Here is a 27,482-nt window from a genome sequence, read left to right as displayed (position 1 = left end):
CATCAAATAGCTTAAATGTAGCCCATTTTATATTTATATATTAATGGATATTCTTATATTTTACAAACCCAACCGTAAATTAGTTTATATATATATATATATATATATATATATATATATATATATATATATATATATATATATATATATATATATATATATATATATATATATATACACTACCAGGATACCCGCGCGATGCAGCGGTGCCGAAACGTTATTTTCAGCAAATAGTTTTCGTGGGCGATTAAGTTTTTTTCAACGGGTTATTTCAAGTAAAAACAAATTTATTTAAAATGAAAATATGTGGTAGTTTTTGTTTAAAAATAAATATATTTTTATTTTTGGTTAAAAAGAATAGTAGTTGTAGTTTTGTGTTCAAAATATAGATGTATTGGTATTTTGGGTTAAAGTAGGCTTTGTTTTGATTTAAAAAATTTATAATTATAATTTAAATATAATTGAAGTCATAAAATTTGCTAGTTAATTTCAAAAACTTTTTTTAAATTTAAATATTAAAAAACCGATTTTTTTAATAATAATAAGAAAAGTCAAAAATTAAATGAATAATAATATTTAAATGCCCCTGTAAAGTAAAAATTAACAATTACCACGTAAATTGCTAAAAGTTAAATCGATCGAATACAACTGGATATCTAAGCATAGAAGTCATTACCGTTATTTCGTTAAAAAGTTACAAATATTATAATGATTATTCTTATACAAGTAACTAACATTATTTTATTCTATAATTCAATCAAACATAAATAGTTACAAATATTATAATGATTATTCTTATACATATTTATACAAGTAGCTAGCATTATTTTATTCTATAATTCAATCAAACATAAATAGGTAATTATCATTTATTTATAATATATTTAGACTGAAGCCTATCAAAAAGCATATAAAAAACATGAAAATATAAATAGCAGACCAATATTAGACTAAAAAAATTAAAGATTAATAATAAATATATGTATCGTTATATTAATTTTCAAATATAATTGAATAAACATTTATGTTCATATACTTGCTGATAATATAGTATGTATACAATTAAAAAAATGTCACATAAATATTAGTTTATAGTTAAAATTATAATTAGTTGGTTATTGTAGTTTTGGTTATAAATAATAATAATAATAATAATAATAATAATAATAATAATAATAATAAAAACGTCACATACGCGGACTGAATTTTTGTTCAAATAATCTAAATGCTTCACCGATTAGTTTAGGCCTTTCGGGCCATCGTCCCTTGAATTTTTGTTCAAATGATCTAAATGTTTCACCCATAATTTCTTGCACATCTGTCGACCAACAACCATTGATTGTTAGGCCATATATGGTATTTTTCCTGCTCTTATTGTTCACATGACCGCGAAAGAAACGGGTATTCTCATCCCCATCAACTGTCCATTGAATATGTGATTTTTGTTTGAGATTGAGGGCTGCCCATTTCTCCAACTCAATAATTTTTTGATTCCCATCCTTGCGTTGATTCATCTCTACAGACGTCAAGATTCTTGATTCAGCTGCCATATCCGACGAGTCAACAAGCTTTTTTATCTGATCTAACTCTATTTTTTCTTTTGAGAATGAGACGAGTCTCCGTTTCTTCAAGCATTCTTTGAGATGCTTGAGTCTGGCAGCCAGATATAAATCAGGGGTACCATATCCCCTGAAACATTGCAAAGCATTGTCTACAACCGTATTGAAGCTCTTTGCATCCAACCAATAAAGAATCGGAATGGCTTGGGCCCAAAATCAGCGAGATCAGTGGAAAGCCGTAATGGGCAGTGATCAGATAACTCTTTTCGCAGGGCAGTGACACATGTATTGGGGAATTTATCAGCGAAGTTTGATCAGACTAGAAATGTAACTCCTGTTGCCTGGTATGCCTTTTCATTCAAGTATCTTGTGTTTTTCTCTGGGACTCGACGAGTTGGATGATCAACTCGTCGAGTAGGGTCATGACCCGTGGACATCTTAAATGATTGACCCGATGAGTCAGGTGACTGACTCGGCGAGTAGGTGCTGGATAAGTGAAACCCTAAATTTGAGGGTTTGCACCCTATATAAACACCTTAACTCAGCCACCCTTGTCCCTAACACTCCCCAAGAGCTGCATATCGAAACCCTAGCCGTTTGTGTGTGTGTTAAGGCCATTTTGGTGCTTTTGTTGACTTGTGAAGCTTGGAAGGAAGGAAAGGAACTTGGGAATTCGACTTGGGGCTTGTGGATCCAGAAATCTCCTTCCATTTTCAGCTTAATCAAGGTAAAATGCCCCTGCTTTGGCCTTCCATTTGGTTGTTCATCTTTAGATGGTAGATCTTGGGTGCATTTAGGGCTTTTCAAGCCATTTTCGGATTTTAGGAGTGTTATATGGAATCTAGCCTTCAGATCTGACTTATTGGAGGGGTCTCATGGGATAAAGATGCCAACTTTAGGGCCATGAGAGCCCCATGCACATTGTAGTGCACTTTTATGGACTTTTGGAGCTTAAAACCCCATGCATGTGCATCAAGCTTGGAACTTTACGTGTAAAATGGACATTAGGAGGCCAGATCTATGGTTTTAGTGTGTTAAATCCCTTTGAAATCGAATGTATAGAAATGGTTAAGACTGAACTCGACGATTTGTTCCTGGAACTCAACGAGTCGGTGAGCATTGGACACCAAATCCTTTTTGTGAATGGGACAGTTGTTAGGAAGGGAGTCCCTTGGTGGGTTAGACACAAAAAGGGACCTGGACTCATGGGACTCGACGAGTGGATTGAGCAGACTTGGCGAGTCCATAGCAATCTCCCAATCTTTGAAGATGGACTCGACGAGTTGTTCATACAACTCGGTGAGTCATAGACTGAACAAGTTCTTATGTAGGAGATGAACTCGACGAGTTCAAGAAGGAACTCAGCGAGTCGGATGAAGATGGTCTCGATGTTATGGTTGAAGGAGAACCCGTCGAGTTCTTGCTAGACTGACGATTTAATTCGTGGTTGGTGTCAGATTAGAGAAGCATGGACTCGATGAGTTGGTAGGCCAACTCGGTGAGTCAGTTCAACCCAATGTTGACTTTGAATGGACTTGAACTAACCCTGGTTAGGGTTGCACGTTCTGTGTAATCACTTGAAGGTTGTCGTGTGGGGATCGAGGAGTCGAAGGGAGTCGACTTGTATGCCGAGGATAGTTCAAACACTGCACGACATTGAGGTGAGTTACCTTCCAGTAGGGGTGGGTCTAAGGCCACAATGTCGGCCCAGCAAAAAGGGGTAACTAGAAGATGATTGTCTTTGTGATAATTATCTTGGTATGGTTATGTGCTTTGGTCATGAGATATATATGTATGATATGTTATGTGTATAGTAGGGATTAGTTTCCTTGATAGCGGTCCTTAGGACCGAAGGATAGGTCAGTACCCGGATATGCTTGATTGTATGTTTATATCTTGTTATTATATGCTAGCGGTAAGGGTGGAATAGTCCCCAGTTACCGGTTGAAAGATACCGATGGTAGTTATCGGTTGAAAGATACCGATGATGGTTACCGGTTGAAAGATACCAATGGAAGTTACGGGTTGAAAGATACCGACTATATTATATGGTATGTGGTATGATGGGGGAACTCACTAAGCTTTGTGCTTACAGTTTCAGTTTTGGTTTCAGGTACCTCTTCGTCTAAGGGGAAGTAGCCGGCGGCGTAGCATCGCATCACACACACACATACATGATTCCGCATCGGACTTTCTGAGATTGTACTCTGATATTTATTATACTGATGATATGGATTTTGAGACATGACTTTACGATTTTCTTTATTGGCAATGTTCTGGTGATATAACTTATGTTTTACTTAATTTAAAAATGAAATTTTCGGGCTTGAATTTTGGGATGTTACAAGTTAGTATCAGAGCCCTGGTTTGAGGGATTCGGACACACCCTCGGGGGTGTCTGGACTCAGACCAAGGGACTAAAAGATTTTTACAAGGAAAATGGTTTTCTAAAATATAAGTTAAGGGATTTTAAGAAAGACGAGGTGTGTGATGCATGCGACCGACCGAGCTCACGTAAGTTTTCCCCAAGATACCCATACTTGCTATGATATGTTATATGGTTTTGATTCAGAGAACTGCATGCTAGAATAGGACTAAGGATCTAGGACGATGCCTTGTGTGCCTGATATATGATTCTGAGAATTGCATGCTAGTTAGGGCTAAGGGTCTAGGAAGGATGCCTTATATGCCTGTTGTATGAGCTGTATGCTTGGACTGTTTAGTCAGTAGTAGGATGGCCTTTGTAGGTTATGCCTGGTTTGGTTACTCAATGAACGAATGTTGCTTGCTTTGTGCTATGGGAGTTCTGGCCAACATCAACTAACTAAGTAACGGATATGTAACAATATCCGCAAGCTAGTTAGGCGGAGGTGGTGGGGACTCCTAGTGCAGCTAATGGCGAAGAGTAGGTCGGAGAGTGCCCTAGGGAAGCCTAGTGTTAGAACAAAGTTCTTTCAGGATCGTTTGATTCTATTCATGCAAATAAATAAGAACGTAAATATAAACACGAATATGGCTTGAATTTGTTGAATGATTAATGCTTCAATGCCTTAGAAGAGCTCGACTAAGAACTTCGACTGTAGAGGTGTTTTAGGGTTACAAATATTAAACGTAATAAAAGTCGTAAACATATAATCCATACATATATATATATATATATATATATATATATATAGTATAACCCTACAAGATAATCACGGATAGACAGACCCAATCCGGATACAATACAAAAAGCCCATGACGCAACACAGATAAGCTCTACAATCACCCTATTTGCGTCAATCGGACCAAAAGTCTACCTTGGTTGAGCAGTAGAAGACTTCTTGATCATTTTAAATAGCTTCGGAATAATGGCCAAAAGATGATAGCGAAACGTAATGTACCACCGAAGCATGTCTGTAAAATTCTTCTTGTCAGCCTCTGAATTCTGCTTGCACCGATGTATTAAGTTGATGATGTGCTCCAAGCAGTCAGTAGAAAATAAGTGTTTATCTACCAGAGCAAACAAAAATCTGTGAGCTTCACCTTTAGTAAACATCACAGTGAGATGTGTTGAATCTATTTGGCCCATCTTCATCTTGTTCACATCCCCTGGCTTTGGTGTAGGCTTGACTGTTGGCTTCTTGTTCATAAACTTTGCTATCCCCTGATCCATAGTTGCAACTTCATAGATATAGGAGGCCAACATTCTCTTTAAATGTTCCAGAATCGGCTTATATTCTGTCGGATTAGTGAGCAGAATGTTGTATAGCAAAATCCAATCATGGGGATTGAGATTAGGAAGATCTGCTAAAGAAATCATTGATACTGAATTTGCAGACCCTCGAGTGATTTTGAAATGCACATTCACAAACTTTCCAGCAGGTGTCGGTTTCAATACCTTGAAAATTATAATTTTCTGTGCACTCCATGTTAGGTACTGAGGTTGACCATACTTCAAATAAAAGTCAATAAGCTCTCGATCAACCTTCGGATGAGGAAAAGGAACCTCAGCAGTCGATTCAAAGCAATGAAATATGAATGCTTTTCTTGGTATCGGCATGTCGAACTGCGAGTCCTTGGAGTTATCACAGTCAAAAGAAGCAATCGGTTCCAACCAATAAACACTTGGACATTCTATTGCTTGATTGACTAGTGCCTCTCTTGTCCATTCAGGAAACGAGGCCTTCTTACAATTCAAGGCTTCTTCTTCTTCATTGTTTCTCCTTTCCCTCTCCTTTGTAATTTTCAAATTCTCATATAACTCTCTATCTCTTTTCTTTCTCTTGAGAACATCAGCAATCGTTTCACCAACATCACTATCACTATCATCAGTGGTCTCCTTATGCTTTTCACTTGGACCAGAACCTGAAGGTACATTATCCTTCAGTTCGGTTGAGACTATGACTTCTAGGTGTATAGTTTCTGTATCTGTTTTCACAGTCACTCTCGGTTGATCAACACGAGTACCTTCTCCCCCTTGTTTCGGAGGTAGGAACCTTTCAGAAACACCCTTCATTTCGTGAAGCATTGCAAGGGCAGGAAGCATTTTGGTTGTAAGATGATTTCTAATGGTGAGAGTGAGAATAGGATCATGAGCACCAAGGAGATTGGTCAACAGGTCCTTTACATCTCCTGCACAACTTCTAAACACAACTCTCTCGGTCTTTAATAAAGCAATCTCCTTTTCGGCTTGAGCAAGTTGAACTTTCTGAACTTCAATGGTAGAGGCTTGGCGAGCAATGTCTTCTTTTAAAGCACTCTCTTTTGCAATATCTGCATGAAGTGAGTCCAGCCGAGAGGAAACTGAACTGATAAGAGAGGTATTTTTGGCTTGGATGGAGGAACGAACAGCATCAAACTTCGTTTGTTCTTCCTGTAGTGACTTGGAAAGAGATTCCACTGAGGCTCGCACTTTGGTGGCATTCGTATCAGCATGCCCTTTAAGAGAATCCAAGAATATCTGTGTAGTATAGACAACATCAACAACATCGGCAGAGGCTTTTCTGCAAGTAGAAGCAGACTCTTTGATTGCATCGCGCTACTAGAAAAATAGCCTTTTACGACACCCAATCTACGACACTCAGTGATTTATGTTACGCAAAAGGGAGTGACCTTAAAATGGTGTTGTCTCTTCAAAAAATTTAAGCATTTAGGTCACGCATTACTGCGTGCCCTTAGATTATTGTCTTAATGAAAAAAATCAAAAACACGGAGGGCACATGTGTGTCATCTAAGGATGTCGCTTTATAAATTTTAGTGGAAGCGCGCGTTCCATCATTTTTAATAGCAGGGGGGAAATGAAATCCTAAAAAATTAAAAACCTTGCATTTCATCCATCTTTTAGGGATTCCATGTAAACCCTAGACCTCATTTGAAGGTTTCGTTCTTAGTCAAGTTGTTTCTGTTCGGGAAGGAATAACGAATTCATCCTCTCCACCAGCCGACAAGCTTCACTCTTTTCTTCTCCTTTTCTCTGTAAACCCTAGACCTTATTATGCAGCTGCAACTCTTCCCCCCTTTCGTATTTTTGGAGCTTGGCAGGCATACAGTGGTCAACGATGTCAACTATCCTCTTTTATCCACCATTTTCTCCCTCTGAGACGTTAAAGACACACCATCCCAAAATTGGAAGAACTAGGGCTTTTGTGCTCTGGATCTCACAGGAAACAAGTTTGCCTCGTCCCCACCCTCACCCATCCAAATTCCTTCTTGTTCAAATGATTATATGTTCTTACCTCTCAACCGTACCTGAATCAATATATCTATCTCTCTTGTGTCTATTCTCTCAATATCTCACGTGCTTTCCTATTTACAGCCAGAGTTTGAGAGTGAAAAGAAAAAAGAAAGAAAGAAAAGATGTGCCTATTATTCCTCTTTCTCCCTCTTTTCTTCCTCTGGTTCGATCAAATCCCTTCTTCTTCTTATTATTTTTTTCGATTTCCAGGTGAGGTTGCGTTCGAAGGTTGTCAAGGGGTTGTGAGGAGAAGGGAGAAGAAGGGTTGTGATCTCTTCTTTTGAAAGCGGTGATGAATCTACCACGAGGCGGCACAAAAGCAACTAGACTCATCCACATCGGTGGAGAAGGGAAAAGAGGAGTTCTAAAAGAGAGAAAGAGAAGAGAAGAAAGAGGCGGAAGATAAAGATAGAAGGAAAATGAGCAGGCGCTGGAGATCAAATTGAGAGGCAAAAGGAGTGGTTCAGATTCAGAAGACTTCATCTTTTTGATTTCATCTCCATTGAGTACAAGTCGGCGTCGATCGGGTCATACAAACCGACGTGACAACTCATTCCTTAATCTCAATGCGCCATCACACCCCTAAATCTTGATTTCACAGACACCTGTCTTTGATTTTTTGTCTATTCCTTTTTTCCTCCTTTTTGAATCCCTTTCTATTGCGTTACAGCAGAAACACATTTTCAATTCCGAAAAAACCCCTAAATATGACCTAGTCGGCATGTTTAAAACGATGATTCTGATGATACCATCTACTAAGGAAGAAGAAAGGAAAAATGATGAGGCATCGTAACATCATCATTGACCACCGTCCACATATTCTCCCTAAGTCAAAACCCTAAATATTGTGGTGGAAGGTTTGACAGCGCCAAAGATGGAGACATCAAAGTGCTTGTTAATGGGTTTAACGATAAATCCAGTATGCCCATGAGAGGTTCCCCATACCACTGTTTCCTTCGGTTTTCTATCTTTCTTATATATAATTTTCTTTTTGAAATTGCAGGTTTTGTTTGTTGTTTGTTGAAATCGCCCCCACTTTTGATGTTTTCTCTTTTGTAAATATGGCCGAAGGGGATGGGTCTCAAATTCTATTGAAAGCCTGATTTCCATGGGATTTATGGAGTATAAACTCTCATACAAGTTCTCGTATCCCACACACCAAAAGAAACGGGTAGACATATGCTTTTTGTTTCTCTACCCCATTCTATAAAGTTTTCTATATTTTATTTAAATTTACTATTCACCAAGAATTCCAAATGTGATTTTTAAGGGAGGGGGTTTGAACGTGTGATGATATTAGGGATTACAAAGAACATGATATAAGGGAATTGGTAGCTGCTCAATGTCTTGGATATCTATGATTTTATATCTCGCTCACAGGTATCCATCTTAAAACTCATTAAATTTATAACTTTGTTTGGACAATGTTCTTTTCTATGATACGGTTGGACTCATATTCCAGCTGGTTTCTTAAATGAGTTTTTTCTGAATCTTGTGGTCAATTTGTTTTCTATTTGGAATCACACCTGTTCATGTAGTTTTACAGAAGATGAAAACGACAACACCTGTAAATTGTAATTATACCCACAACGTCCCTGTTATCGTATTCTCATTTGGCCTAATTGGAAACCTATTCCATGAAATCAACGAAATTGTGATCCCACTTTTCATCACAGCTCGCCATTTTGGATCTAGTGTACATCTCATGGTTACCGATTACCAGCCTTGGTTTGCCCATAAATATAACCGTATTCTCACGCAATTGTCTCGTTATCAAGTTATAGATACGACTTTGAATGCAAGTGATCACTGTTTTCCAGGAGCAGTGGTTGGGTTGAAATATCATGGGAATCTCGCTTTGAATCCTGATTCCATTCCAGGAGGCCACACCATGCTAGAATTCAAGGAGTTACTGATCTTTTTGTCACAGGTAACTGTTGTTTCACCATATTTATTAGGGAGAATTTCATATATATCCTTACAAACTTTAAATATTACTTCAATATCCTTATAAATTTAAAAATTACATATATATCATTCTCAAACAATAAAATTTACATTTATATCCAAACTTATAATTTAATTTGGATTATATCAATTTATATTAAAAAAATTATCTAAAATACAAAATACCATATAAGTTTACCAAAATACCCTACCTACGTTAAATCAAAAATTAAAGATTAGGCGTGATACATGTCTCATTCTCCTAATCGCTTTAGTTTTGAGTTCATGCTATATTACTTTTCCATTCTGAATATAACCTGTAACACTCGTTGAAAACCTCAAAATAGATTAGTCTATGTAACTCACTTCACAATTTGAAGACATATTCACTGTTAGCTTTTTTTCCCTTCATCTAACATTTTTTTTATTCTTATTTTTTTTTTGCATATTTAGGGAACAAACGAATAGGTAAATTATACCTTTTAAGAACTTTAGACAGTGACTTTTGCTTCTTTTCTATATGTAAATCAAAACAAACAACTCAAATCAAATACAAAAAATAATAATAATAATAATAATAAAGAAGCACAAAAGATGAGATAAACACATTGACCTAATGATCATGGGATCAAGCGTTCCAAGCAGTACTACTGTACTACAAAAACTTCAACCAAAATTTTCAAAACTTGAAGAATTTACCTGCTACGTACCTGCTCTTGTATAAATACTAAATCCAAAATTAAAAAAAAAAATTCAAAATAGATCCTTTTCATAAGATCCATATTACAAGAAAAAATCCTAGTCATAGTATAAAAAACCACTAAGCACAGTAATATAAAAAAGCACAACAAATGCAGGTCAATTTGGCTAGACATGAGTTTCATGGACCTTTCAAGTATCGACATCCATGGAACAATACGGCAATACCCCAAAATTGGTGCCTTCATATGCAAGTGTGCTTATAGTATCAAGACTCTAAGAGGTTATATCAATTGTAACGTTGCACTGATCTCATGTATTTGGTATAATATGATTAATTTTGGGAGGGTATTTTAGTAAACTCATATGGAATTTTGAATTTTAAATAAATAATCCAAATTAAATTATAAATCTGGATATAAATGTGAGTTTTATAGTTTGAGAATGATATATATGTAATTTTCAATTTTGTAAGGATATCGAAGTAATATTTGAAGTTTGTAAGGATATAAATGAAATTTTCCCTATTTATTATTGACATTCTTTGTCACTCCTTCCTTTGTTGGATAACATTTACATAACAGGAAGAAGGAACTACTAGTTCTGCTTACAGAGGTAAGCCCAAATATGATGTGTCATCAGATCCAACTCCAAGAATAACAACTACTAGTTCAGATTCTGAGAAACAAGTTGATCATTTGGAGACAAATGTAAGGATCTTTAATCTCACTTACGAATAGATCTAAGCTAGTTATAACTAAATAACATATACATCAGAGTCAAAACTATAATTTAGCTACTGCTGGGCTTACCCCTGGGTAAATGAGAGTCAAAAAGACGTTTTTGCCCCTCTTTGTTATTGTGAATCTGATTTTTTTTGGTGTAATTAGTGGTATTGGTGGAGCTGAAGGACCTGATCGTATATTTGTTGGGGGTTTACCGTATTACTTTACTGAGGTACAGATAAGAGAGCTGCTAGAATCCTTTGGGTATGTAGTTTTATAATTTTATGATTTTTTTTAAATATTTTTACAAAATGAAAGTTTAAGGAATTTTATTGATTCAGACCGCTGCGTGGGTTTGATCTTGTGAAGGATAGAGATACTGGAAACTCTAAAGGATATGGTTTATGTGTCTATGTGGTAATTATCACCCTTTTTGTCTTTAAATTAAACAATATGAATCTGTAAATATTCTCAGTTTTTAAACATTTTTGCACCTTGTCCTAAGTTAATTTAAAAAAAGGGCGTTATTTTTAGTTATTCTTTCTTCCAATAAATATAAAATATTTGGGAGTTATTTTCAGGATCAAGCAGCCACAGACATTGCCTGTGCTGCACTTAATGGCTTAAAAATAGGGGATAAAACACTCACAGTCAGACGTGCAACCATCAGGTTTTTATTTAAAATATCCTTTATTATTATTATTATTATTATTAATTTAAATTTTTCTCAATCCATGTGGGCGTTATTATTATGAACAAGTTTATGATAAATCTGATGTTTTTGGTGCTCTTTATTTTACTGCAGCGGGCAGATGAAATCTGAACAGGAGACCATTATGGCCCAAGCTCAACAACATATAGCTATGCAGGTACTACAGAGTTTATTATTATTATTATAATTAATTATTATTATTATTATTATTATTATTTATGGAACATTTTATTCACTTCAGGGTTTTTTGAGGGCAGTGAGAGTAATTCTTGTCCAGATTGTGTTTGTGTTCTAATGAAATCGGGCAGGCTGAATCTCAACGGACAGATTTGTTTGAGTATCAAAACTTTTTTGTAAGTGATTAATTAATCTTTCCTTTTTTATTTAATAAAAAATGGGTTGTGATGATGAACATGAACATATAGATGATGAAGAAGAAGCAGACATCAGTCAGATCTTTGAAGAAGCTCATCAATTTATTGAAGTTGTTGAACAAAAAGGTGAACTTTATTTTATTTTATTTTGTTTTATTTTTTATTGTTTTTATTTAATATGTTAACAATTAATATATTATTAAACAAATCTTTTTCGAAGGGTAAGAAGGTCATTTATCTTTCCATTTGTATTCCTTTCTTCTTACTCTTCCCTCTCAAGCATGTCTTAGTCGTTGGTTACCTATTTAGACATTATATATGACAATGCGTATTATTGGTTAGGTGTCTGAGCTGGAATCTCAAATCGAGGTTGGATAATGATGAATTGAGCCCTGAACAAGTCAATGATGTTAAGGACTTCATTGGTGACTATGTGGAACGAAATCAGGTCATCATATACTTTTTTCCTTTTCACATTTTCTCAATAGTTTCTTTGAGGTTCTCTCCATTATACCACCTTGTCAAATTCAGGATAAAAGAATCTTGTGGTTTTCACTTTTCACAAAGCATCTAACAGTAAAACCACCACAAACCATTTCATCTGTAGGAGGATTTTGATGAGTTTGAGGATGTTGATATGTTATATATATACAACACCTTATCATTAGACAAAGTAGAAGCTCAAGAAGATCTGGTTATCATGCAACCCTTGGTCATGTCTTTGTATATCATTGGTGATGTGTTTGGGTGAAGGTCTGGATGGTGGTCTGAATGGTGCATGTCTCAAAGTGTGTATTCCAATATCAAGTTAATCTACTCGTATTAATTCATGTCTCAAAGTGTGTATTCCAATATCAGGTATCATGATTTGTGTATTTACAAAATTTTGAAATAAGGTCTTGTTCAATGCTTTAGCTGTGTTTACTCGAAGGGAGATCAACTTATCAAAAGTAAGTTATTCTTTTCACCCTTTTATTTAATATTTTTGTGATTGAATGAAAGTATTAATGAAAGTATTTGACAACCCTTTTTCTGTAAATGATGTTGTGATTGTGGGAGAGGTGTTGTGTTTTTCTCTATTGCTAGGTAACCTTTTCAACAACAGCATTCTACTTAAGCAGGTGAGTAATCAAGATTAACGGAGACTTGTAATCATGTTTGGCATTCCTTTCCAGTAAGAAACAGAGTTGTATGATTATTTGTTAGTTTTATAGGAATGTATAACACATGTTAGCAATGTATAATTTTTGTTTAACATTTGAATGATTCTTTGTATGACATTATAACTTGTGCAATTATGCAATGGATTGTATTTTTTGTATATGGTATTTTATTTCTATTATAAGAAATTAAATGCAAATTTAATTTAAAAATCAATAAATATATAAATTTATTTTTTTTAAACATTTAAATTTACGATACGCAAAAATGTGTGTCATCTTTATTTATGACACAGCCTTTCTTGACAGGAGCTTTCTTGATATGCATTGCGTGTCATTAACACGCGCGTCGTAAGGTTACGACACGCGAATGCGTGTCGTCTTCCTTTATGACAGGGCCTTCCTTGATACGCATTGCGTGTCGTAAACACGCGTCGTAATTGCGCGTCATAAATGAGCGTCGTAAATGCGCGTCGTCTATAGACGACGCACAAAAGCGCGTCGTCTCTCTTTATGATAGGGCCTTCCTTGACGCGCATTTGCGCGTCGTCTGAGCCTTTTACGACGCGCAATGAGCGTCGTAAAAGACTGTTTTTCTAGTAGTGTCGGTGGATTTATCAATAGACGTTGTGTATTGTTCTATGGCAGTCTCCAGGAAATCTTTAAGAACCACACCACTATAAGCCTTGCTATCTTCAAGTAAACGATCCAGCTTTTCATGAATGCTCTATAAATGTTGGCGGTCGACAGGAGCATCATTGTCTTCTTCAGATTGAAGCCGATATGGACTGAAGTATGTAGAGTCATACTTATCATTCTCTCAACCGAGAGTGGCACCGGAATCGGTTGAGTGTGTTGGAGAAGGAGGTTTAGTAATTACTGGAGGTTTGGTTTCAGTAGGTGCCCCCGTATCAGATACGTTGACCCTTACTGTCGGTTCAGGAATAGTAGTGGTGGTGGATTGGGAAATTATAGGAGTTGGTAAGGTGGTTGTAGGAATAGAAACAGAAGAAATTGGTGGTGGTGGAAAAGTGGTTGTTGGAGGTGATGTAGTAACAACCAAAACTGTAACTTTCGGTTTCGGTGATGGAGGTGGGGTTGGAAGTTAATGAGAAGGAGATTCGGTTGGAGTAGGAGATCTTGGTGGAGTATTACCTCTTGGAGATTCCTGATGAGTTTCCTCTTCTTCATCATCTTCTTGATTGTCACAACTAGGAGGAGTTGGAGTTTTGGATTTCTTCACCATCTTCTTAATTTTCTTTGGCTTAGAAGAGGCCTCTTTCTCCGACTTTCGTTTCTTCGATTTTGAAGGCTTCGGTTTATCCTCCTTTGTTGTCTCCTTCTTGAATGTTACCCTTTTTCCTCGGTTGCTTAGCTTGTCAACTGCATCCAAGGCAGCCTGTTGGTCCGGAGATAGAACGCTCGGCTCCTTTGGAGGAAGTTTTCGGTAATCAACCATCACTTTACTTTCGGCTGTGACACTTCAATACATGGTCTCCGAAATAGAGCCATAATTTGGAAACTCAGTTGGATCAAAAAGAATGATCTTCTTTGTATGAAACGTAGCGATGGACGCGATTAAGGCATCTTTCATCACCGGAATGTCCAGAGTATCGATAGCCATCCTTGTGATAATTGTCCAGAACCTTCTGCAAGAAATTTCGGAATGACTAGTGGAAGCATTGAGGCTCTGCACAACCTGAGACCAAATTATGGACCCACAATCAAGATTTAGACCGTTGTAAAGACCATAGAGAATGGTCAGAAATCCTTTGCTCGTGCCATCAGATCCAGCACTTCGTTCCGCCAAGCTTTTAATAAGAAGAGTAAGAAGCCCATTCCATTGAGACGGTACACAGGACTTCTTGACCTTTGTAATGGTGGTCAGCACATCTGTATATCCCATTTCATAAAGCATCGAGAATAGCTGTGTAGTAGTGATGAAATCGGGTGAGATGATGGAGGAATCCATAGCAAGATGCAGTAAAGAACAAAACCTCCCTTTGGAAATAGAGGCCTTTTTGGAGTGGATTTGAAAATAGATGCGTTCTTTGTTCTTTTCGTAGGTTGCAGAAGAGTAGACTTGGGACAAGAGAGACATGGGAACAGCTTCAAATTGGGTTAGGCCAAGAACCAACGGAGAATACTTCAAACACTCAACAACTTGTAACATGTAGGAATCATACAGGAACGGATTTAGTTCGAAGAAGCAGTCTGATCATGTGCAGAAGAAGAAGTCGCCATTTTTGATCAAAGAAGGAAGATGAACAATTTAAAGTGCCGTTACAGTTGAGAAACTTTGTTGCTGGTAAAAGACAAAGAATCGTCGAAACCCTTTATATACCGTTGCCAGGAGAGAGAAAAATCGTGACGATAATGACGTGATCATAAAAACGTCTCCTGAAAAAGTGCTATGTGACAGGTTGGGTGCTCCTAGGAATACGTCAGCACGCGTGCGTATAGGGACCGTTCAAATACACGCGCCAAAGTCTTATCATCAATCGTCGCTTGAAACTCAGTGTGACTTCAAAAAACATGATTGCCCCTGTTTAAACAAAACTTGAACCAATAGCAACTAGAGTTTTGGAAAATAAAATTTTCGTGCAATAGTGTGACAAAAGATAAAGAATTAAAGCAAGTGTGTATGGGATGTGAGTGATGTCTTATTATCAGACAGAAAGCAGGAGATTCCGGACAAGAATCGCTTCCTTCAAAGCCAAGATAGACTTGAAGTGCTTGTGTGGTTTCCTGAAAAATACGAGCAAGTGTTTGTTGAGAAACAATGAAAGGCTTCTTTTCAAGATATAGGCTTAATGTGGCTTATCATCAACCAAACATCGATTCTTAATATAAGCCCGAGTGTTCGAAGAAGTACTTCTAAGACTGATGTGGTCTGTTGAACAAGTATGTAGGATATATTTTATAATGACAAAAAATTGATAGAAATCTCAAAAAGAAAAATAAATTGGATCTTTTTGGGAAGAAAAGCCTTGGTGTTAGACAAATTCATAAAAGACCTCGCAAAAAAAAAAGATTTCAGTTGGTAGCAAGTAAGATGTTGAGTATGATAAGTCACCGTCAATTCATCATTGGTGTGGATTTTTGGGTTTCACTCAGCACGTGGTATACGTATCTAAGATCATAAACACAGACTTTGTGCAACCATAAACCTCAGTGGTAAGAACCGAGAGTCTCAAGGGTTACATTGATGAACCGAAAGTAGATGGAGAATATAAGGGAGGTGGCTAAAGAACCGAAAGTACCCTCTGCTATAAAAACATGACTAAGTAGATAAACTCTTAGCTCATATGAGAAGAGTAAGGTAGCTCTATACCGAGTTAATGTTAACAGCCTTATTGGGAAGAAACAATAGGTATAGATCGAATCATTAAGGCCTGCTCTAAGTCATATAGGCTTTGGTCAACATGCAACAACATGCTTCTAGGGACCCGTAACTAGTTCTTATGGAAATAATCGTACCTGCCTTAGCTCCAAATGTTGTTGTACTGGTACTCTTGTGACCTAGTTAAAGTAAGAATAAACAAAAACACCACACAAACAAACAAAACGAAAAATATTTTTGATGATATGGTTTCCTAAAAAAAATAATAAAAACAAAAAGAGAAAATATTTTTGGATTTTGGAAGTTTTCTGAAAAAGAATAAAAACAGAAATAGAAAATATTTTTGGAATTTTTAATTTTTCTGAAAAAAAAAAAACAGAAAACGGTTAAAAGAGTATAAATTGTAGAAAATACAGAATATACAATCGAAACCTTTCTTAATAGAATGAAGCGAAATAGGCCGAGCGTTCGGTGCATTTCGGTTCCAGAAAATTCCAGAGCCGAAATAGACCGAGTGTTCGGTTCATTTCGGTTCCATAAAATTCCAGAGCTGAAACAGACCGAGCATTCAGTTCATTTCGGTTCCCAAAAAATATAGAGCCGAAATAGACCGAGCGGTCGCTCCATTTCGTCTGTCTAATTTTAGTGTAAGATTTGAGGATTTGGTACCGACTCCGCTTCCATCATTCCCAGACCTTGTAAAATTTTATTAAAACATGCTTCAGGTAAGGCCTTGGTAAATATGTCAGCTAGTTGATTAGAGGATCGAACAAAATGCACTTCCACGTTCCCATCTTCTACATGATCCTTGATAAAATGATATCTAAGTGCAATATGCTTAATTTTGGAATGTTGCACTGGATTGTGACAAATCCTTATTGCACTTTCTGAGTCACAATAGAGAGGAGTCTTCTTCATGTCCAGCCCTAATCTCTCAATTGACTTTGAATCCATATGACCTGTGAAGTACAAGAAGCTGCAACTATGTATTCGGCTTCTGTGGTTGAAAGAGACACACAGGTTTGCTTTCTGGACTGCCAGCTAACAAGTTTTCCATCAAGAAATTGGCATCCACCTGTAGTGCTCTTTCGGTCTAGACCACACCCTCCAAGATCAGCATCAGAAAAAGCTTGAATGAAGAATCTTGATTTGGCAGGATACCCGAGACCGAGAGATGAAGTTCGCTTTAGATAACAGAAGATGTTCTTTACAGCCACCATGTGAGGTTCTCTTGGATTAGCTTGAAACCTAGCACAATAGCAAACAGAAAACATAATGTCCAGTCTACTAGCTGTTAGATACATAAGGGACCCTATCATTTGTCGATTACGCGTAATGTCAACAGCAGGTTTCTCCAGAGACAGTGCTAACTTAGTGCCAAATGCCATAGGAACCTTTACTTTTGAGTCACCTGTCATGCCAAATTTTGTTAACAGGTTCCTTGTGTACGCCTCCTGGTTGATAAAGATGCCTTCTGGACCCTGTCTAATATTTAAACCAAGGAAAAAATTAATTGGACCCATTGCGCTCATTTCAAATTTAGTCTCCATCAACTTTCTGAATTCAACTGTTAAGCTAGGATTCATAGAGCCGAAGATGATATCATCAACATAAGTTTGAACTATCATTAGATGTTCGCCTTCTTTATTTCGGAAGAAGGTAAGGTCAACTGAACCTTGCTTAAATTTTGACATTTTTAGAAAACGAGTTAGGGTTTCATATCAGGCTCTCGGTGCTTGTTTTAAACCATAAACCGCTTTATCCAACACATAGCAATGATCAGGATATTTCTCGTTCATGAACCCAGGAGGTTGCTCAACATACACTGTTTCTTCTAGTTCTCCATTCAAGAAAGCACGTTTGATGTCCATTTGGAGAACTTCAAAGTTCTTATGCGCAACGTATGCTAGGAAGATTCTAACTGAATACAACCTATCTAAAGGAGCAAAGGTTTCCTCATAATCTATCCCTTCCTCTTGGCAATATCCTTTTACCACCAACCGAGCCTTGTTTCGAATGATGTTCCCCTCTTTGTTCAATTTGTTTCTAAAGACCCATTTCAAGCCGACCATAGAAGCATCCTTTGGTGTGGGAATTAACCTCCAAACTTGGTTACGTTCGAACTCATGGAGCTCATCTTGCATTGCTTGAACCCAATCAAAATGATCAAGTGCAACATTTACTGTTTTCGGTTCGATTTTGGAGATGAATGAATTAAACATACAGAAATCAACTTTAGAGAATAATGCAGTTTGTTTTGCTTTTATTAGAGAACGAGTAAGAAATTTCTCAGATGATTCACCAATAATTTGTTCTCTAGGATGATCCTTGGTCCATTTCACTAATGGAGGATAATTTGGGTCATAAGTCGGATCCAATTCAACATTCACTTCTTCTTCAAATTCTGATTGATCACTCTCGCCTTCGTCAGTTGCCTTTTCTTTCTCCCCTTCGACTGGCGAAGCGTAACCAGTGGCAGCATCGAAGTTTGCTTCCTCTGAGAGAGTTGGATTCTCCCCCTCAAATGTACATTTATTAGATGGGGACGGTATAGAGTTCTCCCCCTTGAAAGATACATTAGTTGCATTTGGTGCGGACGAACTCTCCCCCTTGAACGTTGAGTCGTCGATTTGAGAGTCAACAGAGGACTGAGCACTTGCAGGTTTCGGAATTTCACTTTCCATTTCCTTTGCAGCATCATCAATGATCTTTTGGATATTATTAATTTTGTTATCTGCTACTTTCTCCTCTAAGTGTGCTGCTTTCTCCGGTTCATCGAATAACCGAATGTACTCTTCGAACAAGTTGGATATTGGAACCGAGACTTGTCCTTGTAACATCCAGATTCCCAGGTATAATATTTATTCATTTATTTTGGAGATTTTTGAGGGACTCGGCGAGTTGACGCTTAGACTCACCGAGTAGGATCGCGAATTCTATCGGGGTTAATGACCGGACTCGGCGAGTCGACTAGTGGACTCGGTGAGTCCGTGCTGTTTAATGAAACCCTAATTCCTGGGTTTTGGGACCTATTTAAAGGGGCTTATAGCCACCATTTGCGGCTACTAGACCCCTGAGTGAAACCCTAAGAGATCTAGAGCGTTTGTGAGGAAGAAGAGGCCATTTTTGATTCTTGTGTGGGTGTTTTTGCAAGAAGAAGGTGACAAAGGCATGAGGGAACTGAAAGAGGGTGCTATTATGTGGATTTCAGAGCCAAGGGACTTCATATTGAGGTATATATTCGATCCTTCTTCAGTTTTGGTGTTAATCTTTGAGAATTAGGGTTTCTAGCCCCTTTAGAGTATGAATTGTGGAGCAATTCGTCCCTTCTTGTGTTGAGGCTTCGGATCTGGATCCAAAGAGGTCCAGAGACCTTAACTCCTTGATCTTTATGAGTGACATTGGGAGATATGAGCTTAGGGTGACATATTGAGGCGATTTCTTCAAATCGAGCCATTAGGTCTTTGCATGGGCATCAAGATCTAGACTTTACGTGTTTATCTTGCTTAAGGAGGCCATATCTATGGGTTAGATGAACAGATCTGACCTTAGGAGGTCATTTGAGTTTGAGCATGGCATGAAGTCGCCGAGTCCTAAGAACATACTCGACGAGTAGGGTTAAGGTTTACCATAAATCACTCAGTTGGTAACTTGCCGAGTTGGGGGAATGACTCGGTGAGTCAGAGAGAAATAGAGGACTGGAGTTCAAGGCGGAACTCGCCGAGTTCATAATAGGACTCGACGAGTTGAGTCGGGGTGGCCCCGCGATTCATGTCAGGTGTAACTCGTCGAGCAGGGAAAGACTCGACGTGTCAAGTGAGACTAGAGAGATAGTGGACACGTGTAGACTTGCAGAGTCGCCCAAGGGCACTCGACGAGTCGGGTCAAAGTTTGACCGTTGACTTTTGTTGACTTTTAGGGTTTGGTCAACAATAGGGTCTTTAAGGGGTGAATGGTCTTTTACCCTTCTAAGGGTGCCAAGAGAGGGTTGAGTTTAGTCTCGAGAGTTATATTTATGAGAGTATTTACTTAATGTGATTAGGCGGAGGCTAGACCATATTTCTACTGAGTCAGAGATTTACTGAGACATTTGAGGTGAGTCTTCTCACTATACTTTACCTAGAGTGGTAATAGAATTATGTGACAGTGTATTTTAGAGTTATGTGCCAGTGTATTTGTATGCTATTTATATGTTGAGATTTATTGTGATATGTGATATGCATGATTCAGAGTTTTCAGAGTTAGGACTAGTGGGTCCATAGAGTTAGGACCTTTGGGTCTGTAGAGTTAGGGCTAGAGGCCCACAGAGAGTTGGGACTGGAGGGTCCCACTGAGACACACTGACCAGAGGGTCAACAGAGTTATAGCCTTGAGTGGCTAATATGTGTTAGAGTTGTATTTTGAGGAACTCACTAAGCATTTATGCTTATAGTGTTATGTGTTATGTGTTTCAGGTACCAGTGATGATCACGGGAAGGCGCCGGCATGATCCGTACACACACGCGGAGTTTATTATGATTTGATCTTGGGATTTGTAATGAGATAATGTTGATACATTGTTTTTTGAAAGTGATTATGAATGAATTTATATGGTTTTAAAAAGTGAAAAATTGTTTTAATTTTTACGGTGTTACAGTCCTGATCTAGGAAAGATTTCCCCTAAGTGACTTTCGCTTCTTTGAACTTTCTTCATGTAATTGTCATCAAAGGTGACGTAATAAGTTTCTTCAATCTGTTTAGATTGTTTATTCAAAACTCTGTAAGCTTTTGAGGAGAGTTAATAACCAAGAAATATCCCCTCATCAGCTTTAACGTCAAACTTGTTTCGGTTCTCCTTGGAGTTTAGGATGAAACATCTTGAACCGAACACATGGAAAAATTTGACATTAGGCTTTCGATTATTTAAAATCTCATATGGAGTGATTGAGAATCATTTGTTAAGAAAGGATCGGTTTTGAGTGTAACATGCAGTTGCAACAGCATCAACCCAGAAGTATAAAAGAAGAAAAACGAAACTAAGCACGGTTCTGGTGGCCACACATAAAGAACGGTTTCTCCTTTCAACAATCCCATTCTGTTGTGGTGTATACGGGGCCGAAGAGTTGTCAGTTATCCCCTTATCAGCCAGTATGTCCTCAAAGTCTTTATTCTTGAACTCCAGCCCATTGTCGCTTCTTACATTTCTCACCATCTTTTTCAGTTGAACTTCCACCTGCTTAATAAATGTCTTCAGCTTGGGAGTTGCTTCTGATTTCTGTATAAGAAAGAAAACCCAGGTGAGATGTGAAAAATCATCTACGATGAGAAGTATGTACTTACTACCACCGATGCTTTCGATAGCCGAAGGTCCACACAAGTCAATGTGCAATAGTTCAAGAGCTTCAACAATCTTTGTATTGATTCTAGTAGGATGACTCTTTTTTGCTTTGTTTTCCCATCTCACAGGCTGCACACAGATGTTCCTTGTTGAATTAGAGAAGAGGAAGTCCTCGTACATGATCACCAAGCACTAATTTATTAATGTCTTTGAAGTTCAGGTGTGATAATCTTCGATGCCATAAACAACTTTCATCTGTATTTGCCTTTGATAGCAAGCATATTGCTGGTTTACCCCGTGTGAGTTTGAGATTTAAAGGATACATTTCTCCTTTGCGTTTAGATTTCAACAAAACCTTCTTTGATTGTTTCTGAATTATCTCAGATCCCTCATCATTAAATGACACTTTCAGACCTGTTCCTACGACTAGTTGTGACACACTGATGAGGTTATGCTGCAATCCTTCTACATAGGCCACTTTTCGAATCGAGAAGTCTCCATTTGTTATCATACCATATCCCTTGATTGTTCCATAGGATTTATTTCCATACTTTACACATCCACCATCTTCCAGGGACCGAAACTCCCTCAGCTCTTCCTTCCTTCCTGTCATGTGACACGAACAACCACTATCTATATATCATTCATCATGGAACTGCTCGTCACTGATTACCTACAAATTCAAGCAGATTTAGGAACCCAAATTCTCTTGTGTCCTGGTGAGTTTTTCAGAGAAAAAGGGATTGCAGTGGAAATATCAACAAAATATGTTCTTTTTATTAAAGTGGTTTGATCTTTTCTTTTAATGGTATACACCTTGATTTTAGTTTTATCTTGTTTAAAATTTAGTGCATCAGTTGGTTTGTTAGATGGCATTTGTCTCCTAAGGTTAGCTGATGATTTCTCATTAGGAAAATTAGAGTCTGATGTTATCTTTCCTTTTACTTTGATGTCTTCCCTAGAATATGCTTTGCTTTGGGACTTGGTGGAACCGAAACTTGACCGGGGACCAAAACTGGATTTAGAACCAAAGCTGGGTTTAGAACTAGTCTGGGGACCGAATGTGGACTTTCGGTTCTGAGTGACTTTCGGACCGAAACTCGACTTTCGGTTCTGAGACTTGGAATAGTAGGAACTTGGGCTGAAATTTTCCTTTAGTTTTTCCTTTTCTTTTTCCGTTGATACTTTCTTAGGTGGGACATAGTTGGGATTTTGGGATTGCCAGTAACTCTTTCGCTCATTCAGATTCTTTGCATATCTTTGATTTCTTAAGCGTTTCTGTTCAGCTAGCTCCTTCTGTGATTTGTGTATATTGAAGTTGTCCAATGGCTTCTCTCTTTGAGTTTTGGTTGTTTTGACTGGAACTTTTGGTTATGCCTTTGGTTCTTCAGGAATTTCTTTAGTTCCACTTGTGCTAGGTTTGTCGAAGCTTGAGGGTTTGTTGATGGGTTCAGTAACATATCTTCCTTTAAACCTCCATGAAGTTTGCACAGACAAGCCTACGGTTTCATCTGCATTGTCAATAGGGGAAGACCAGAAGTAATCTTCGCACCCTTCAGCATTGTCTTTTTCCACCAAGACTCTTAATTCTGCCGTTTTTTTATAGTGACTCCTTTAGCTGCATAAACCTGATTCGGCACAGTCTGAACCTTTTGATAAACCACAACCTTTTCCTTGAGTTTTTGTGGCTTGTCTTTTGACATGCAAGCAAATTCAACTGAATTTTCTGAAATGAGGGGTTTCTCATTCTCGGTTTCGCTCTTCATAAACGCAGAGCAATCAACAACATCTTCTACCGAGATTTCACTCATCTCACTTTCTTCATCAAATTCAGATGTATTATCTAAGTTCATTTTATTTTCTAAAGTTAATATGATATTGGACATGTCAAACGCTTGAATAGTGTCTTACTTTATTTTCAACTTATCATTTTCATCTAAAATATCTTTTAGCATACATTTATGTTCCTTAGAGTCAATGAAGGTTTCTATTTTGTCCAGTCCAATTTTGTAAGACATGGATGTCTCTTCTGATGACACTTCTGATTCACATTCTGCTATGATCTCATCTTCCTTAAATTCAAGGAAGGCAAAATCATCTTATGAATTTTCTTTCCTATCTCACAGCTTAAATGTAATTGAGCAATATTTGTGTATAAACGCTTAACAATTAAACAAAAAAAATTTCTTTGTTTTAAAAACTTCAAATTGTCTCTTTGCAAATAAAAACTTTCATCCCTAGCTCTAATTAACTCCGCCTCCTTCAACTCAATCCACATCCTTCTCTCCTCACTCTTTGAAGATACCCTGCTGAGTTGGTCAGTTAGGTTAGAATTCGCTAAGCGATTTTGCATGAGACTACCACTTAAGTTAGAAAATTTAAATTTTAATTCATTTAATTCTTCATCATAATTTGTTAATGGAACTATAAGTGATTCAAGGATGGATTGTACCTTCTTGATCAACCGATCGCAGTCGTTGATCTTCTCACTCACTGGCTTTGCTGCAAAACATTTGTTTTCAGTTAGGTTCGGTTCCTCACTAGCACTTTTGGTTGATGAACTAGCTGAGACAATCAAGCACTTTCCAGCCGAACCCACTTCTTTTTCTACATAAGCCTTTCCATGAGTGGGCTTTCTCACCTCTTCATCTTCAGAGTTGGTTGACCAAACTTCCACGTCACCGAACTCGTCATCATTTGCATTCTCCTGCACAATCAAAGCATTCATAATACTTTTAGCATTGTTGGTTGTCTTCTTTTTCTTGATTTCTTCCAGCTTACGCATATAATATGCCTCATCATCTTCACCATCTCTTTTCTCAGCCATTTTTCTTAGCATGCAATCTTTGGCAAAGTGGTTCTTGCCGTGACAGTAATTGCAGTCGTATCCAGAGTCTCCTGCAAGCTTGCTCTCCTTCTTATCTTCATCCTTTTGAGAAGAGATCTTCGCGTCATCCTTCACCTTTTTAGAGCTGTTACTTCCCTGCCAATTTCAGTTCTTGTTGACATGAAATTTTCTCCTTGCAAACTTCTTTGGATTGGTGACCATCATATCATACTCCTCGCTTGTAAGGTCACACTCAGACAAAAATCAGACTCTTCTTCTTCTTTTGCAATACTTTTTCCTTTTGAGACAAGAGCCAATGATCCCACAGCAGAAACCACTTTTGCTTCTTTGGTTACGGCACTTTCATGGGACTTAATTATTCCTACAAGTTTCGCTAGCGAGTAAGACTTAAACTGTTCATGCGCTTTTACAGTAGAAACCACAGCCATCCATTCCGGTCTGAGCCCGTTCATGAAAGTTACTTTATACTCAATTAACTTCCTCTCTATTCCATGCTTGATCATCTTACTTAGGAGATGATTGAACCGATCAAAAGTCTGTATGAGCTTCTCATAAGGTTTCTGTTCGAAAACTCCAAATTCTGACAACAACAAGGTTTGAATGGAATGTTCTAGATCTTCATCGGTCGAACAGAGTTCTTTCAACCTATCCCAGATTTCTTTGGCCGTCGTGCATGAACTAACTAACCGAAACGTGTCAGATTGCAAGGCGAATCTTATCATTCTCATGGCCTTCACATTACACAGTAGCTTGTCTTTCTCATCCTATGGCATCTTCTGTTCATCCGCCACCAACTTGTTATATTCCTATTGAGTCTTAACTGTTGTGTTTGTTCCTGAATGAACAAATGGTCTGAGTATGATGGCTTCCCAGATGAGATAGACATTATCCTCAGATCCAACCACGTAGTCTTCAAAGTGATGCGCCTACACTTCATACTCTTGAGTGTAGAGTATGGGTATCCTGGTAGTGGATCTAATGTTGTTTGATATGTTGATGGGATTTGTTTGCGAATTTTCGTGAGACATGGTGAGTTTCAAGAATCAAACCTGTAAACTTAAGATTAGGGTTTTATATTTAAACAGAGTTGTCGTATAAAACAACGAAGACGGCTTCTATTTATACGATAAAAGCGGAAACCCTAAGGAATTCTGAATACAGAAAGAATATGTATTGATCACACAGTCTCCTAATCTGATACCAATTGTTAGAACAAAGTTCTTTCAGGATCGTTTGATTCTATGCATGCAAACAAATAAGAACCTATATATAAACATGAATATGGCTTGAATATGTTGAATGATTAATGCTTCAACGCCTCAGAAGAGCTTGACTAAGAACTTCGACTGTAGAGGTGTTTTAGAGTTACAAAGATTAAACGTAATAAAAGTCGTAAACATATAATGCATACATGCATGCATATATATAGTATAACCCTACAAGATAATCATGGATGGACAGGCCCAATCCGGATACAATACCAAAAGCCCATGACGCAACACAAATAAGCTCTTCACCTAGGATGAGGTCAGTGCAAAGGGTATTGGTAAAAGGGACTTGGTGAAGTCGAAGCAATCCTTGAGGAAAGTACGGATAGATGTGGAAGGTAGTATGGGCCTGTACTACTGAAAGCAGAGGATCAATACTCGAATCAAGGTGGGCCTAGATGGAACCAGGAAACTTGGGAAGTGTGTGAGACCTCTAGAAAGTATATGTGACCCTGAAAATTGTATTTTTATTTTCAGAATGGTGTTCATGTGACATGGAGCGGGAGGTTCAGGATTTGGGTCAGGATCGGGCTCAGGTGCATGATCCGAGCATGTAGATGATGGGTTATGCGAGTTCATCACGTCCTAGATCACGAGAGGTATCCTTGATGTGATGTCGGTTATCTTTAGTTCGATCAAGGAGGGGATCATTGAGCTGATGGAGGATCGCCTCCGATCATTCAGGAGTGATCTGGCGTCTGGCTAGATAGGCACGCACAAACTGTCCTTTAAGGACTTCAAAGGGAGTGGTGCGTCGGATTTCCATGGGGTGAAGGACCCATTACTGCTAGGAGATGGATCGCAGACATCGAGTCTGCGTAGCTGACGAGCTTCTGCCTGGAAGGGTCGAAGGTACGTTTCACTGCAGGATGTTTGAGGGACCGAGCTAGAGATTGGTGGGAGTTAACTGGTGACACGTTGGGAGCCCCAGCCATTGAGGCTATGACGTGGTCAGATTTTGTGACCCGATTTAGGGCCGAGTTCGCACCAGCTATGGAGCTTCAGCAGCTGGCCAGGGAGTTCTTGGATATGAGACAGACTACGGAGATCACCGCCAAGTTCCGTGAAAGAGGGCTTTGTTGGTGCCCCAGTATGCGGGTGATGAGGACATGAAGAGGACCTGCTACCATGACATGCTACGAGCTGACATCCGGGAGCATGTCAGTTTTTCAGCTTGCCCTACACTGGATTCCATGATTGCCAGGGCTAGGGAGAGGGAGACTGATCTGGAGCACATCCGGAAGAGGAAGGCAGAGGAGGGGCAGACGAGGGGGGCTTCGGGGAAGAAGCCTAAGGGATCCGATGGTAGGCCGAAAGGCCATTCAGGATGGGACCGCTGTGGAAAATGCGGTTGGTTACATGAGGGAGCTTGTCGCACTGGGCCGGGTTCAGGCTGCTATAAGTGTGGCAAGGTTCAGCATTTCGGTAGAGATTATACTGCCCCTGCTCTTGCAATTCGGACATTAGACTTGATTTTCTTTCATTGCAATCAGAGGGGCCATAAAAAGGCCAATTTCCCTAGATTAACAGCAGCAGCGGCGTTGGCAGTAGTGCTGACTCCAGCAACAACACGGGTTTTGGATGGCGGAAAGGCCAAGCCTGAGGCTCCAGTGGTTCGGAGCCGAGCATTTCAGCTGACAGCCGGGGAGGCATGCGCTGCACCCGATGTGGTGATGGGTATGATTTCTTATTTATGCTTTTATTTTATGTCGTTGTGATTCTGATATATTATGTGCCTTGCTTAGGATCGTTCCATGTGAATGGTATCCCAGTTCAGGTGTTGTTTGATTCGGGTGCCACCCGATCATTTTTCT

At 38.3% G+C, this 27,482-nt stretch overlaps 1 protein-coding gene and 1 non-coding gene across 2 annotated transcripts; both read left to right on the top strand.

Annotated features, from left to right (window-relative positions):
* The first annotated feature begins 6,714 nt into the window (after positions 1-6,714).
* Positions 6,715-9,206, top strand: LOC111878369 (uncharacterized). The gene is made up of 3 exons (XR_008224626.1): positions 6,715-8,446; positions 8,546-8,655; positions 9,096-9,206. It is a non-coding gene; the product is annotated as an uncharacterized LOC111878369 (transcript).
* A 1,537-nt stretch (positions 9,207-10,743) lies between these two features.
* LOC128125844 (splicing factor U2af large subunit B-like) lies at positions 10,744-11,653 on the top strand. Its single transcript, XM_052765091.1, has 5 exons — positions 10,744-10,910; positions 10,988-11,063; positions 11,228-11,316; positions 11,452-11,515; positions 11,600-11,653. The coding sequence occupies exons 1-5, from the start codon at positions 10,744-10,746 to the stop codon at positions 11,651-11,653; spliced, it is 450 nt and encodes a 149-aa protein (XP_052621051.1).
* The last annotated feature ends 15,829 nt before the right edge of the window (positions 11,654-27,482 follow it).

The sequence above is a fragment of the Lactuca sativa genome, chromosome 6 (genome assembly GCF_002870075.4).
Source record: "Lactuca sativa cultivar Salinas chromosome 6, Lsat_Salinas_v11, whole genome shotgun sequence".
Taxonomy (NCBI): Eukaryota; Viridiplantae; Streptophyta; class Magnoliopsida; order Asterales; family Asteraceae; genus Lactuca; species Lactuca sativa.
Note: the sequence above shows the minus strand (reverse complement) of the source record. Positions and strands in the feature narration are given on the sequence as shown.

What these genes read in the sequence shown, in the direction of transcription:
- LOC128125844 (XM_052765091.1), top strand. Translation starts at nt 10,744, where the DNA reads ATGAGAGTCAAAAAGACGTTTTTGCCCCTCTTTGTTATTGTGAATCTG. An exon ending in GAGCTGCTAGAATCCTTTGG is followed by an intron (nt 10,911 to 10,987) that starts GTATGTAGTTTT and finishes TTATTGATTCAG; the next exon opens with ACCGCTGCGTGGGTTTGATC. An exon ending in ATGGTTTATGTGTCTATGTG is followed by an intron (nt 11,064 to 11,227) that starts GTAATTATCACC and finishes AGTTATTTTCAG; the next exon opens with GATCAAGCAGCCACAGACAT.